Source organism: Emiliania huxleyi (assembly GCF_000372725.1).
Source record: "Emiliania huxleyi CCMP1516 unplaced genomic scaffold EMIHUscaffold_109, whole genome shotgun sequence".
In the NCBI taxonomy this organism is placed as follows: domain Eukaryota; phylum Haptophyta; order Isochrysidales; family Noelaerhabdaceae; genus Emiliania; species Emiliania huxleyi.
Genome location: NW_005201851.1, coordinates 93,293 through 107,762, shown reverse-complemented (window position 1 = coordinate 107,762; position 14,470 = coordinate 93,293). Strand labels below are relative to the sequence as shown.

The following is a 14,470-nucleotide window of genomic DNA, read 5'->3' as shown; positions in this document are numbered from 1 at the left end:
AAAAAAAAAGGAATAAAGAAAGAGAGAAGAAGAAAGGAAAAGAAAGAAGAGATAAATAAAAAAGAAGAGAAAGAAAGAAAAAAAAGAAAAAAAAGAAGAGAAGAGAGGATAAGAAAAATAAAAAAGAATATAAGAGTAGGGAAAAGGGAAATAGAAGGAAAGAAAAAATAAAAAAAATAATGAAAGAAGTAAAAGAAAAAGAAAAAGATGAAAAAAAAAATAAGGGGGGGGGGGGGGGTAAGGCAGTCGAAAAATGTTGATTCTCGCTCTGTAACTATTGATATTGATTATTGACAGCATCCCCTCTAACTATTGACAATATATTGACATATCGATCGCTGATTTTACAAGAGCACCAAATGTCGACATTTGTCCCAAACATCGGATGTTTGTTAATTTACTTAATTTACACATCGCCTAGACGTGGGCTGAAATCGAAAAAATCGCAGCGATTTTAATGCGATTTAAGCGATTTTGAAGCGATTTGGGCCCGTTTTGAACGATTTAGAGCCATTTTCAAGCCCGGGATGGACCGCCACCGCTGGATATATTGATATATGTTGAGTGCAACCTGACGGTCCTGACCAGCCCAGGCCCAGCCTCTCCTCTAACTATTGCAATATATATTGATATTGATCGCCTCTGTAACTATTGCAGCAATATATTCAATATGATCTGGTCTCCTGGCCTGCTCGCCGCGATCGAGCAAATAGTGCGGCACAGCCAGGCCAGCAGTGAGAGGGACACTCTCACCCTCCTCCGCTGATGGGCTCGTTGGAGGCTGCGTCGCCTGCGGCACGGCTGTGCCAGTCTGCTCGTCCCACACATGCCCTGCAGCGAGACGACCGCGTCGGCGACGGAAGACGCCAGCTGCCTCCTCTGCAGCGCGCTTTACTGCGCGGCGCTCGCGCTGCTGCTCTGCTGAGAGGGGCATATGTTGGTATCACTTTTGGCGATGCCGGCGAAACGAAGAAAGGGGCCAGCGGGAAATATAAGGTAAGATTTATCGACTGCCTTAGGGGGGGGGGGGGGGGGGCAAAAATGGAGCTGTCAAACGTTAACTTTGGGCCTAACAGTTGCGCTAGTGTTGGCTGAAATCCTCAACTTTGTTCGAGTGTTCTCTCCAGCCCAAGCTGTTACTGTTTGTTACTGTTGTTACTGTTGTTCAGTGGTCAGCAAGCAGAAAATGCCGAAAAGCCCGGGTAAAATCCGCGCGGCGGCCGCCAGGGGCGTGCGCGAGACAGGGCTTGGAGCCCTTTTGCCTTTTCTGTGAGCGGGGATTCCCTTCCGGCGGGGGTTGTGGCGGAGAGCCGGCATGGGAATCGCCGGCCCCCACCCAGGGGGTGCCCCTGCCAGGCGCCGCAAGCGGTGCCCGACAGGGGCGTGTCCCCTCACCCGAGGGGTGGGGTCGGGGTCGGGGTCCAACCCTGTCGTATTGGTTGAGAAGAAAATGTGCGCGCTGGTCTATATGAGAGCAGAGGTTGAGGTGCGAGCCCTGGAGGCCCTGGGGATGGGACACGCCCGCAGGCCTCTTCACAGCCCACACCGCCGAGTTTCACGAGCACCTCTAGCCGACGCTGCTTCCGAGGCGACCGCAAAATGCTTCGCGAGTGTGTCCTCTCCCTCCTCCTCATGCAGGCTTACGCCTTTTCGAGCACGCCCTTGTCCACCACCCAAACGGCAGAGATCATGCCATTCGGCGTCGGCGACGCCAGCCTCGGCACGGTGTCCGTCACCGTCTCCGACGCCGAGCTGACGCTCCACGCGATGCTGGAAAACCTCCCCGCGAACGAGTCGGGCGGCATCCATATTCACTACGGTTCGCCCACTCCGCCATGCATGGTTGACAACACACTCGCTCTCACCCGCCCACCTCCCCTTCGCACAGGATTTGCGTGCGGCAACGAGACGACCGTCAAGGGCGACGCGCCTGCAGGCGCCAACAAGGGGCACTACTACGTGCCGTCCGACCCCGCCGTCCTTGACGCCTCGGAGGACCCCTGGGGTGCCAGCTTCTTCTCCGACGGCCAGGCCAACGCGGTGTGGCACACGCCGGCTGGATCTACCGTGGCGGACCTCACCGTGGTGCTGTCGGCTTCCGACCTGAATGTGAACCCGATGACGGCTCTGGACCGCGTTGTGATCGTGCACGCGCCCGGTGGCGCCAAGATTGGCTGCGGCGTCCTCGCCTGACCCGAGACCGCCTTCGCTCGAGCCTCGAGAAGTTGACGCCGAGTCCTGCGAGCGAGGAGCGTTGAGTCCACTCTCCACTCTCCGCGGTGAGAGCCCTCGAGGGAGACGGGCAGGAGACAGTGTACAGTCCGGCAAGATAGTGGACGGTGGTCCGGTGTACACTCATTCTTCGGGGGCGCGTGCACCACCCGCTGTTCGGCGAGCGTGTGTCTTGTTTGTGTATGTGCATCCGTCATCCGATTGAGACGCGGGGGGGGCCGAAAAACCTGTGTCACCCGGAATCCATAGTGTCACTCTTATGGATTTGAAATGTCAAATTTGCAGCAAATTTGCACGCAAACTTGTCATTTTGCGAGCAAATAAGATGCAAACATCACACCGCGTGCGCCCCCGCCGGCGTGGGAGTGGCCGCACCGCGTGCTGGGTGTGCCGTGTCGCGTGTGCAACTCCCCCGTGACCACACGTGTCCACGATAGCCCCGCGCTGCCCCCCCCCTCCCCCCCCGGGGGGGGGCGCGGTTAGCTCGGTTGACGACCCGAACATTCGCACGTGGAAAGAATGTGTGTGGCACTCTAAGGATGTTTATCTGCGCACATGTGTGCGTAATTTGGCAATATTTTGAACAGAGAGCCCACTCGAGTAGCGCACTAGAGGCCAGGCATCCCCAGGTCCCCAGGAGGCGGGAGAGCGAGATCGCCCAAACCATCGTGAGGCGGGAGCGGCGATAGCGACGACGGCTTGGACGTCGGCTTGGACGTCGGCGGCACGGCGATGATCAACGTGCGGTGGCGGAAGCCGCAGACCGGCAGACGAAGAGATGTCCTCATCCTTCAAGGTGCAAGAAAGAGGTCCTCAACATTCAAAGAGGTCCTCAAACGCAATGTGGCGCGTGTCGGCTAATCGCAGCGTGCAAGCAAAGAGTCCTCAGGACAGCGCCAGGCGCATGCCTCGCGTTCATTCATTCGGTTGCAAACCACGCCAGTCAGCCACCGCCAGTCAACCACAGAGACAAAATTCCGCAAAGGAGCGCAGATAGATAGATAGACAGAGAGAAAGTATCACATGACAACAACAACAACAACAACAACAACAACAACAACATACATGTACATGTAACATGTGCAACATGGCCGTAGTCTAGCGGTTCAAGGGCTATCGTTTTGTGTGGGGTCTCGGGTTCGAGTCGGAGGTGTCCTGTGACATCATCGCTGCAGCGCGGACACACACACGCACGCGCGCGCCCTCTTCCTCTCCACCATCGCCCCGCTTGTGCTCGCGGGCACCAACGAGTTTGGCCGCCAGTTCCTCGCGAAGAAGGCCGCCGAAGAGGGCGTCGTTTCGGCCGTATTCACGTTTTCTTTTAACTTGGACGCCGTAGCTCTCCATGATCGCCTTCGTATTCGCGACGCTGGCGCCACCACCTCTCCTCGCCGATTGCCACACCGACCGCTCCATCGGAGTCACCTCCTGCGTGCGGCGACTCGGCTCGGCTCGGCTGGTCTGCGTCGTCGCGGCGCCTGACCGTGACACATGCTCGCGTAGCAGCTGCGCGTCCTTCTGCGCTTGGAGAGACGGCGGCATCTGGCTGACGCGTGGTGGCGCCGCCGTCGCCGAGCCGCCCTGTGGGCAGCGCTGCCCCGGCGCCACAGCCGCCGCGGACGCAGCAGCGGCGCTGCCAGCTGCAATTGGCAAAGCCACGGCGGAGAGGCGCTCGCTCGCCTGGTACAGAAAAGAGCCGAAGTGGGCCGGCGGCGTTGTCCGCTGGTTCTACCCGACGGCCGCCCAGATGGAGAGTCTTGGCATCCGAATCGATGTCGATGGCAATCCTACCGGCCAATGGGCTGCGGAGGAGGCCGGGGTTGGCCACTTCCGCGCCGTGGTGGAGTCTGCGATGGCGAGCATCATGGAGCGGACCTGCGTCTGCTTTCTCGAGGTGGACCCGGACGAGACAAACACGAGCTCGCCAAGGTACATTGATCTTCAAAGCGACACCGCTCGGATCGTCATCTCGGGCATGGGAAATATTATTGGCGCCTCGGCGAGCACCTGCGCGGGCGCAGCAACCGTGGGCGCCCACCCTCCGGCCTCCGTCGGGTTATGGTAACCCGTTCTGACCCGTGCTAACCCGTGCCGCGTGCCGGGTTAGTGAGCACTAACCCGCGCTTACCGAAGGACTCACGATCTGCACGGTGAGGCCTCCCCCACTCCTAGTCGGTGCGTTCACACCGACACCTCGCCGCCCACTTGCCACTTCACAGCCTTGTTGTTGAGAAGAAAATACCTCCTATGGCGCTGTGCGCTGGTCTGTGAGAGGTTGAGGTGTGAGCCCTGGAGGCCCTGGGAATGGGGGGAGACTACCCGCGGGCCTAGAAGGCCCGCGCGCAGGGGGGTGGGGCATTGAGAATAGGGTTTGTGGAGCGTCCAGAGAAACCTTTGTTACGTAATTTCTCGGGACCGCAGACGCCATTCTGGACAAGACTAGATTTGAGAGCAGCACATGAAAGATCTAGATCTAATACTAATTAAGCCAGGGTTGGGGAGCTGGCCTGCTCAAATGGTGAAGGGTTAAATAGCTGTATGTTGACCAGAATACACCTTCTGTACACCTTCTGTACACCTTCTGTACACCTTCTGCACATTCTGTACAGACTGTACACCTCTCCAAGTGTGGTCATACCCATCGGACTCTAACTGAATAGGTGAGGGCTGGCCTTGGGCGCTCAGGACCTGACTCTAATGTCGTGCGCAACCACAGTGAGTGTGTGCTCACACGGACGTTGCTCGTTGGACGCCTTCCGTAGAAGACATCTCCGTTCTGGACACCGATTCTGGACATTCTCGACATTCTGTACACACGTTCTCCAAGTGTGGCCACACCCCAGGGTACGTGTCTCTTTACATCTCCCAGTAGCTAAAAGTACATCTCCCGAGCTCTCACGCCGCGCGTAGGGCCCTTAGGGGCCTAGAGAACACAACCCCCTTGGAGCACTTGGAGTGCAGTTATCAGCCTCACATCCAGGGCCGGGGAGCTGAGAAGCGCACCCAGCGGGCCGGATGATCGGGATCGGGCTACGGGCTAGAGAGCCCTGACCCCTAGCTAGGGGGGGTGCGCGTTCGCAGGGAAAGGGCCGTAAAAAGTAAACACCCCTCTCTCTTTTCTCCCTCGAAGCTAAAAGTACAGGCCTTGTCAGGTTCTCGCTCATCCACCCACCCTCCTCGACCTTCCCGACGATACCAGCGGGCCCGCCTCCACCTAGAAGACTGGTGCTGGGGGGTGAGTGTTCCCTGCTTCCGGCTACTGCATTATACCTGAGCTAGGGTCTGAGAGACCTCGCTGGAGCCGAGGCATAGCGGCGTGATTTCGGACCTCCACCACCCTCGTCATGTCCCGGGCTGTGTGGCCTCAACCCTAGCCGGCCCGCTGTTCCTAGGGTTACGCGAGCTGTCCAAAGCTGTCACAGCTAGGGTTGCAAGACCTCAAAGGCCGGTCATCCACCACCCGAAAGTGGCCGCCCTCCCCTCCAGAGCGCCGCCACAGCCGTCGTGCAAAACAGCCCAACCACCGACACGACCGCCACCGTCCGGCGGCAAGGCATACGCTCTGAGGCCGTAGAATGGCGACGGCTGCATCTAGCTCTTTGCGCGGGTCAAGTGGACCTGGCCTCCCCTTGATGGTCCTAGGCGGGCTTCTCCACAGGAGTCGATCTTGGAGAGGGGCAGTGCTCACTCTGCACTCTCTGGTCGGCCTGCTGTACCGACCCGTCGTGGCTTCACATCTACCTCTTGCCAGCGGCTCTCCTCGGCACCAGAGCGCTCCATCAGAACGACAGAGCCTGTCCTGGGGCGGGTCCCTACGCCCTTACAATCATACGCATAAAAAACCCGGACTCAATCAATTGTACTGCGGTGGTGTGAGTAAATGCACCATGAGCAAAAACCTGACGAGGCCTGTACGTACTTCTCCCAGTAAGCTAAAAGTACGTACGTACATCTCGGGCCCCTTAGGGGCCTAGAGAACACAACCCCCTCTCTCTTTTCTCCCAGTAAGCTAAAAGGTACATCTCAACGCCGTGTACAACGAACAAGCACAACAGCCGCTCCTTCGGGCACGCTTGCTGCCCGACGCCCGCTCCGCCTCATCGCTCGTTTCGGCAACAGTCTTGCTACGACCTGCCTCGATTGCCTCACAACGCTCGAGTAGTGGAGGGCGGTGGGCATGCTCTTCGCCTTGGTGGCCGCCGTTCCGCGCCCGCATGCCGGCGCTCTCCCAGAGCGGCTCGGCCCAAGGCAAGGCGTGTTGTCGTCGTCATCACTGGAGCGGATGGGCGATGCCATGCGGCGAGAGCGTGTGCACTCCCTGTGCACTCCCCGTGCACTCCAGAGCACTCGGAAGCACTCGGTAGCACTCACAGAGCACTCCCCGTGCACTCGATAGCACTCGGTAGCACTCGGTAGCACTCACAGAGCACTCCCCGTGCACTCGATAGCACTCGGTAGCGCTCGGTAGCACTCACAGAGCACTCCCCGTGCACTCGATAGCAAGCACTCAAAAGCACTCACAGAGCACTCCCCGTGCACTCGATAGCACTCGGTAGCACTCGGTAGCACTCACAGAGCACTCCCCGTGCACTCCCCGTGCACTCTATAGCAAGCACTCACTCACAGAGCACTCCCCGTGCACTCGATAGCACTCACAGAGCACTCCCCGTGCACTCGATAGCACTCGATAGCACTCGGTAGCACTCACAGAGCACTCCCCGTGCACTCGATAGCACTCGATAGCACTCGGTAGCACTCACAGAGCACTCCCCGTGCACTCCCCGTGCACTCTATAGCAAGCACTCACTCACAGAGCACTCCCCGTGCACTCGGTAGCACTCACAGAGCACTCCCCGTGCACTCCCCGTGCACTCGGTAGCACTCGGTAGCACTCAAAAGCACTCACAGAGCACTCCCCGTGCACTCCCCGTGCACTTGATAGCACTCGGTAGCACTCGAAAGCACTCACAGAGCACTCACCGTGCACTCGATAGCACTCGGTAGCACTCGAAAGCACTCACAGAGCAATCACCGTGCACTCCCCGTGCACTCGATAGCACTCGGTAGCACTGGAAAGCACTCACAGAGCACTCCCCGTGCACTCGATAGCACTCGATAGCACTCGGTAGCACTCAAAAGCACTCGCAGAGCACTCCCTGTGCACTCCCCGTGCACTCGATAGCACTCGGTAGCACTCGAAAGCACTCGCAGAGCAATCACCGTGCACTCCCCGTGCACTCGATAGCACTCGATAGCACTCGGTAGCACTCAAAAGCACTCACAGAGCACTCCCTGTGCACTCCCCGTGCACTCGGTAGCACTCGGTAGCACTCAAAAGCACTCACAGAGCACTCCCCGTGCACTCGATAGCACTCGGTAGCACTCGAAAGCACTAAATCACAGAGCACTCCCCGTGCACTCCCCGTGCACTCGATAGCACTCGGTAGCACTCAAAAGCACTCACAGAGCACTCCCCGTGCACTCTATAGCACTCGGTAGCACTCAAAAGCACTCACAGAGCACTCCCCGTGCACTCGATAGCACTCGGTAGCACTCAAAAGCACTCACAGAGCACTCCCCGTGCACTCGATAGCACTCGGTAGCACTCAAAAGCACTCACAGAGCACTCCCTGTGCACTCCCCGTGCACTCTATAGCACTCGGTAGCACTCAAAAGCACTCACAGAGCACTCCCCGTGCACTCTATAGCACTCGGTAGCACTCAAAAGCACTCACAGAGCACTCCCCGTGCACTCGATAGCACTCGGTAGCACTCGAAAGCACTCACAGAGCACTCCCCGTGCACTCCCCGTGCACTCGATAGCACTCGGTAGCACTCGGTAGCACTCACAGAGCACTCCCCGTGCACTCAATAGCACTCGATAGCACTCGGTAGCACTCACAGAGCACTCCCTGTGCACTCCCCGTGCACTCTATAGCACTCGGTAGCACTCAAAAGCACTCACAGAGCACTCCCCGTGCACTCTATAGCACTCGGTAGCACTCAAAAGCACTCACAGAGCACTCCCCATGCACTCGATAGCACTTGGTAGCACTCAAAAGCACTCCCCGTGCACTCCCCGTGCACTCGATAGCACTCGGTAGCACTCGAAAGCACTCACAAAGCACTCCCTGTGCACTCCCCGTGCACTCTATAGCACTCGGTAGCACTCAAAAGCACTCACAGAGCACTCCCCATGCACTCCCCGTGCACTCGATAGCACTCGGAAGCACTCTAAAGCACTAGCAGAGCACTCACTGAGCACTCCCCATGCACTCGATAGCACTCGGAAGCACTCGAAAGCACTCTAAAGCACTCGCAGAGCACTCCCTGAGCACTCCCCGTGCACTCGATAGCACTCGGAAGCACTCGGAAGCACTTGGAAGCACTCTAAGGCACCCCCAGAGCACTCACTGAGCACTCCCCATGCACTCGATAGCACTCGGAAGCACTCGGAAGCACTCTAAAGCACTCGCAGAGCACTCCCCGTGCACTCGATAGCACTCGATAGCACTCAAAAGCACTCGCAGAGCACTCCCTGTGCACTCCCCGTGCACTCGATAGCACTCGGTAGCACTCAAAAGCACTCACAGAGCACTCCCTGTGCACTCCCCGTGCACTCTATAGCACTCGGTAGCACTCAAAAGCACTCACAGAGCACTCCCCGTGCACTCCCCGTGCACTCCCCGTGCACTCGATAGCACTCGGTAGCACTCGAAAGCACTCACAAAGCACTCCCCGTGCACTCCCCGTGCACTCGATAGCACTCGGTAGCACTCAAAAGCACTCACAGAGCACTCCCTGTGCACTCCCCGTGCACTCGGTAGCACTCGGTAGCACTCAAAAGCACTCACAGAGCACTCCCCGTGCACTCGATAGCACTCGATAGCACTCAAAAGCACTCGCAGAGCACTCCCTGTGCACTCCCCGTGCACTCGATAGCACTCGGTAGCACTCAAAAGCACTCACAGAGCACTCCCTGTGCACTCCCCGTGCACTCGGTAGCACTCGGTAGCACTCAAAAGCACTCACAGAGCACTCCCCGTGCACTCGATAGCACTCGGTAGCACTCGAAAGCACTAAATCACAGAGCACTCCCCGTGCACTCCCCGTGCACTCGATAGCACTCGGTAGCACTCAAAAGCACTCACAGAGCACTCCCCGTGCACTCTATAGCACTCGGTAGCACTCAAAAGCACTCACAGAGCACTCCCCGTGCACTCGATAGCACTCGGTAGCACTCAAAAGCACTCACAGAGCACTCCCCGTGCACTCGATAGCACTCGGTAGCACTCAAAAGCACTCACAGAGCACTCCCTGTGCACTCCCCGTGCACTCTATAGCACTCGGTAGCACTCAAAAGCACTCACAGAGCACTCCCCGTGCACTCTATAGCACTCGGTAGCACTCAAAAGCACTCACAGAGCACTCCCCGTGCACTCGATAGCACTCGGTAGCACTCGAAAGCACTCACAGAGCACTCCCCGTGCACTCCCCGTGCACTCGATAGCACTCGGTAGCACTCGGTAGCACTCACAGAGCACTCCCCGTGCACTCAATAGCACTCGATAGCACTCGGTAGCACTCACAGAGCACTCCCTGTGCACTCCCCGTCCACTCGATAGCACTCGGTAGCACTCGGTAGCACTCACAGAGCACTCCCCGTGCACTCAATAGCACTCGATAGCACTCGGTAGCACTCACAGAGCACTCCCTGTGCACTCCCCGTGCACTCTATAGCACTCGGTAGCACTCAAAAGCACTCACAGAGCACTCCCCGTGCACTCGATAGCACTCGGTAGCACTCAAAAGCACTCGCAGAGCACTCCCTGTGCACTCCCCGTGCACTCGGTAGCACTCGGTAGCACTCGGTAGCACTCACAGAGCACTCCCCGTGCACTCGATAGCACTCGGTAGCACTCGGTAGCACTCACAGAGCACTCCCTGTGCACTCCCCGTGCACTCTATAGCACTCGGTAGCACTCAAAAGCACTCACAGAGCACTCCCCATGCACTCGATAGCACTTGGTAGCACTCAAAAGCACTCCCCGTGCACTCCCCGTGCACTCGATAGCACTCGGTAGCACTCGAAAGCACTCACAAAGCACTCCCTGTGCACTCCCCGTGCACTCTATAGCACTCGGTAGCACTCAAAAGCACTCACAGAGCACTCCCCATGCACTCCCCGTGCACTCGATAGCACTCGGAAGCACTCTAAAGCACTAGCAGAGCACTCACTGAGCACTCCCCATGCACTCGATAGCACTCGGAAGCACTCGAAAGCACTCTAAAGCACTCGCAGAGCACTCCCTGAGCACTCCCCGTGCACTCGATAGCACTCGGAAGCACTCGGAAGCACTCTAAAGCACTCGCAGAGCACTCCCTGAGCACTCCCCGTGCACTCGATAGCACTCGGTAGCACTCAAAAGCACTCACAGAGCACTCCCTGTGCACTCCCCGTGCACTCTATAGCACTCGGTAGCACTCAAAAGCACTCACAGAGCACTCCCCGTGCACTCCCCGTGCACTCGATAGCACTCGGTAGCACTCGAAAGCACTCACAAAGCACTCCCCGTGCACTCCCCGTGCACTCGATAGCACTCGGTAGCACTCAAAAGCACTCACAGAGCACTCCCTGTGCACTCCCCGTGCACTCGGTAGCACTCGGTAGCACTCAAAAGCACTCACAGAGCACTCCCCGTGCACTCGATAGCACTCGATAGCACTCAAAAGCACTCGCAGAGCACTCCCTGTGCACTCCCCGTGCACTCGATAGCACTCGGTAGCACTCAAAAGCACTCACAGAGCACTCCCTGTGCACTCCCCGTGCACTCTATAGCACTCGGTAGCACTCAAAAGCACTCACAGAGCACTCCCCGTGCACTCCCCGTGCACTCGATAGCACTCGGTAGCACTCGAAAGCACTCACAAAGCACTCCCCGTGCACTCCCCGTGCACTCGATAGCACTCGGTAGCACTCAAAAGCACTCACAGAGCACTCCCTGTGCACTCCCCGTGCACTCGGTAGCACTCGGTAGCACTCAAAAGCACTCACAGAGCACTCCCCGTGCACTCGATAGCACTCGGTAGCACTCGAAAGCACTCGCAGAGCAATCACCGTGCACTCCCCGTGCACTCGATAGCACTCGATAGCACTCGGTAGCACTCAAAAGCACTCACAGAGCACTCCCTGTGCACTCCCCGTGCACTCGGTAGCACTCGGTAGCACTCAAAAGCACTCACAGAGCACTCCCCGTGCACTCGATAGCACTCGGTAGCACTCGAAAGCACTAAATCACAGAGCACTCCCCGTGCACTCCCCGTGCACTCGATAGCACTCGGTAGCACTCAAAAGCACTCACAGAGCACTCCCCGTGCACTCTATAGCACTCGGTAGCACTCAAAAGCACTCACAGAGCACTCCCCGTGCACTCGATAGCACTCGGTAGCACTCAAAAGCACTCACAGAGCACTCCCCGTGCACTCGATAGCACTCGGTAGCACTCAAAAGCACTCACAGAGCACTCCCTGTGCACTCCCCGTGCACTCTATAGCACTCGGTAGCACTCAAAAGCACTCACAGAGCACTCCCCGTGCACTCTATAGCACTCGGTAGCACTCAAAAGCACTCACAGAGCACTCCCCGTGCACTCGATAGCACTCGGTAGCACTCGAAAGCACTCACAGAGCACTCCCCGTGCACTCCCCGTGCACTCGATAGCACTCGGTAGCACTCGGTAGCACTCACAGAGCACTCCCCGTGCACTCAATAGCACTCGATAGCACTCGGTAGCACTCACAGAGCACTCCCTGTGCACTCCCCGTGCACTCTATAGCACTCGGTAGCACTCAAAAGCACTCACAGAGCACTCCCCGTGCACTCTATAGCACTCGGTAGCACTCAAAAGCACTCACAGAGCACTCCCCATGCACTCGATAGCACTTGGTAGCACTCAAAAGCACTCACAGAGCACTCCCCGTGCACTCGATAGCACTCGGTAGCACTCGAAAGCACTCACAAAGCACTCCCTGTGCACTCCCCGTGCACTCTATAGCACTCGGCGGCGCCGGACAGCGCCGTGACGATGGCCTCGAGCGACGCGGCCGGGCTGCCGGAGACGCGGCGGCCGAGGAGGAATCGGTCGAGGGGCTCGGGAAGGACCGTCAGCGCCTGCGTCGAGTCGCCGCCGGCCGCGAGCGTCTGGAGGACGAGGCGGCACGTCACAGAGAGCAGCAGCACCCCGTGCGCCGGGTCGGAGGCCATCCTGAGTGCGGCCGCGAGCTGATCAACAACATCTGGCTGCGCCTTTTTCTCGACCGCCGCCGCGATGAGCGAGTGCCAGTCAGCCTCGCGGCAGAGCGCCTCGGACCCCGGCCGCAGCAGCCGCGCGATGGAGCCGGTGTTGGCGATTTCCGACGGCCGCGAGGGCGCATCGAGCGTCAGCCATCGTGGGCGGTCCATTTTCTAGGCCGATTTTGAGCAACTTTCTCAGCGTCCCCGCGCCCTTTTAGGCACAGCGTCTCTTCACAGAAAGCATACTCTAGAGTTAGTGCACTTGGAGCACTTGGAGTGCAGTTAGTAAAGGGCCGGCGCGGGGAGCTAAGAAGGGCACCCAGCGAGCAAGATGATCGGGATCGGGTTACGGGCTAGAGAGCCCCAGGTCCCGACGACTGGTACGACAAGTCGAGAGGAATCCTGCGGTCCTCGGCCATTGACCTCACATGGGGCTGCGGCGGCGGGGGCCCACCGGCGCTGTTCAAGAAGGCCGTCGTTATCCACGAGCTGATGCATAGCCTCGGAACGATGCACGAGCACCAGCGCCCCAACCGCGACGACTACATAGACGTCCAGAACATACCGACAGAGTATGCTGGCCAGTTCACAAAGTTCGATGAGCAGGACTATGAAAACGCCGTGGGCGAGGCGGCATGGGCGGCCGAGTGGGATTGGTTTTCCATCATGCTCTACTCGTCCTACACGTTTGCGGTTCCGGGTGGCGATCCGGTGATGCTGACCAAGAATGGCAACCAAAACGTCTCCGACGGCGACGGCGGCTATCGGGTTGTGAGCGCCGGGTCCGAGTTTGGCTCCAACAGCGTCCTGTCGCCCAAGGACATCGCGCGCATTCGGGCCCTCTACGGGTGCGGCGCCGTCGCCTCCTGCGCCGGGTACGCCCCGCCGCCGCAGTGCAGGGATGCGGTGACGAGGGGCGATTGCGTCGCTCTCTCTTCCCGCGCAGAGAGCCCCTGCCGCTGGGATGGGGGCGCTCGCAACGGTATGGGGCAGTGCGGCGAGTGCGCGGATGCTGGCTGGGATCTGGATGCCTGGACCGTCAGTAACGGCGACCTCATCGGTTGCGCGTGGCTCGCCGAAGCCGGCGGCCGGTTGGGCTTGCCATATATAAACTTGGAGGGGAGCCGCCGCTTCTCATGCGACTACCCCGGTTCGGGCACTGGAGGCGAGCGTGGCTAGTCACACATCTCGGCAAATCTCATCTCGGCTTTATCTCGGCTATGATTCAGCTCTGACTCGGCCATATCTCGGCTATGTCAGGCAAGCGCGCGGCTGAGGCGTGCTGCGCGTGCGGCGGCGGCAAGGCGTCGACAGACGACTACGCGCCGCCGCCATCCTCGTACGACTACGCGCCGCCAGACTTGCCGCAGCCGCCGCTGTTGCCACCGAGGGACCCGCTCCTGCCGCCTCCGCCAACCCCGATGCCGCCGCCGCCGTCGCCGTCTCTTCCGCCATCCTCCCCCCCGCCATCCTCCCCCTCGAGCGAGCCGCCGTTCGTCATTTGGAGCGGCGAGTGGTGGTCCAAGGTTGCGTGGGTCTCGGTCCGCCGCTTCTTCTCGGGCGAGAGCCACGGCGATATGAGGTGGGTGGCGGTGGGCGGCACCGTCGGCCTGGCCAGCACGGTGCGCAGCCGCCGCAGCCATTCCAAGTGCACTTGCCTCCCCCATCCCACGTCTGCGTCTTGCCAGGGCAGAAGCCCGCGCACTCGCCGCAATGGTGAGTGGCCAGGCAACGGTCACAGTCCCCGCAGCCGTTCCAGCCACATTTTTGCGCCCACGCTTTGGAGTTGACGTTACAGAATCTTGGGCACGCACCTGCCTGCGGAGCGGGTGGCGGCGGGACGAAGCATTCTGCACAGCTACCGCAGCCGTTCCAGCCACACCGCACCGCCCACTGCTGCGTCTTCAAGGCACAAAAGGTGGCGCAGCCCGGCATCAATGGCGC

General features: G+C 59.1%; 4 protein-coding genes across 4 annotated transcripts; all 4 read left to right on the top strand.

Annotated features, from left to right (window-relative positions):
* Positions 1-1,689: 1,689 nt before the first annotated feature.
* Positions 1,690-2,193, top strand: EMIHUDRAFT_361249 (hypothetical protein; the record flags this gene model as incomplete). The annotated part of the gene is made up of 2 exons (XM_005792169.1): positions 1,690-1,819; positions 1,889-2,193. 2 exons carry the CDS (start codon positions 1,690-1,692, stop codon positions 2,191-2,193), a joined length of 435 nt encoding a protein of 144 aa, XP_005792226.1.
* A 1,384-nt stretch (positions 2,194-3,577) lies between these two features.
* EMIHUDRAFT_223328 (hypothetical protein) lies at positions 3,578-4,297 on the top strand (the record flags this gene model as incomplete). Its single annotated transcript, XM_005792168.1, has 1 exon — positions 3,578-4,297. The coding sequence occupies one exon, from the start codon at positions 3,578-3,580 to the stop codon at positions 4,295-4,297; it is 720 nt and encodes a 239-aa protein (XP_005792225.1).
* A 4,414-nt stretch (positions 4,298-8,711) lies between these two features.
* On the top strand, positions 8,712-11,322 carry EMIHUDRAFT_69924 (hypothetical protein; the record flags this gene model as incomplete). The annotated part of the gene is made up of 2 exons (XM_005792167.1): positions 8,712-8,920; positions 10,923-11,322. Coding segments are annotated over 2 exons (609 nt in total), but the record flags the coding sequence as incomplete, so codon positions are not given.
* Positions 11,323-13,018: 1,696 nt separating this feature from the next.
* EMIHUDRAFT_223325 (hypothetical protein) lies at positions 13,019-13,705 on the top strand (the record flags this gene model as incomplete). The annotated part of the gene is made up of 1 exon (XM_005792166.1): positions 13,019-13,705. One exon carries the CDS (start codon positions 13,019-13,021, stop codon positions 13,703-13,705), a length of 687 nt encoding a protein of 228 aa, XP_005792223.1.
* Between the last annotated feature and the right edge of the window lie 765 nt (positions 13,706-14,470).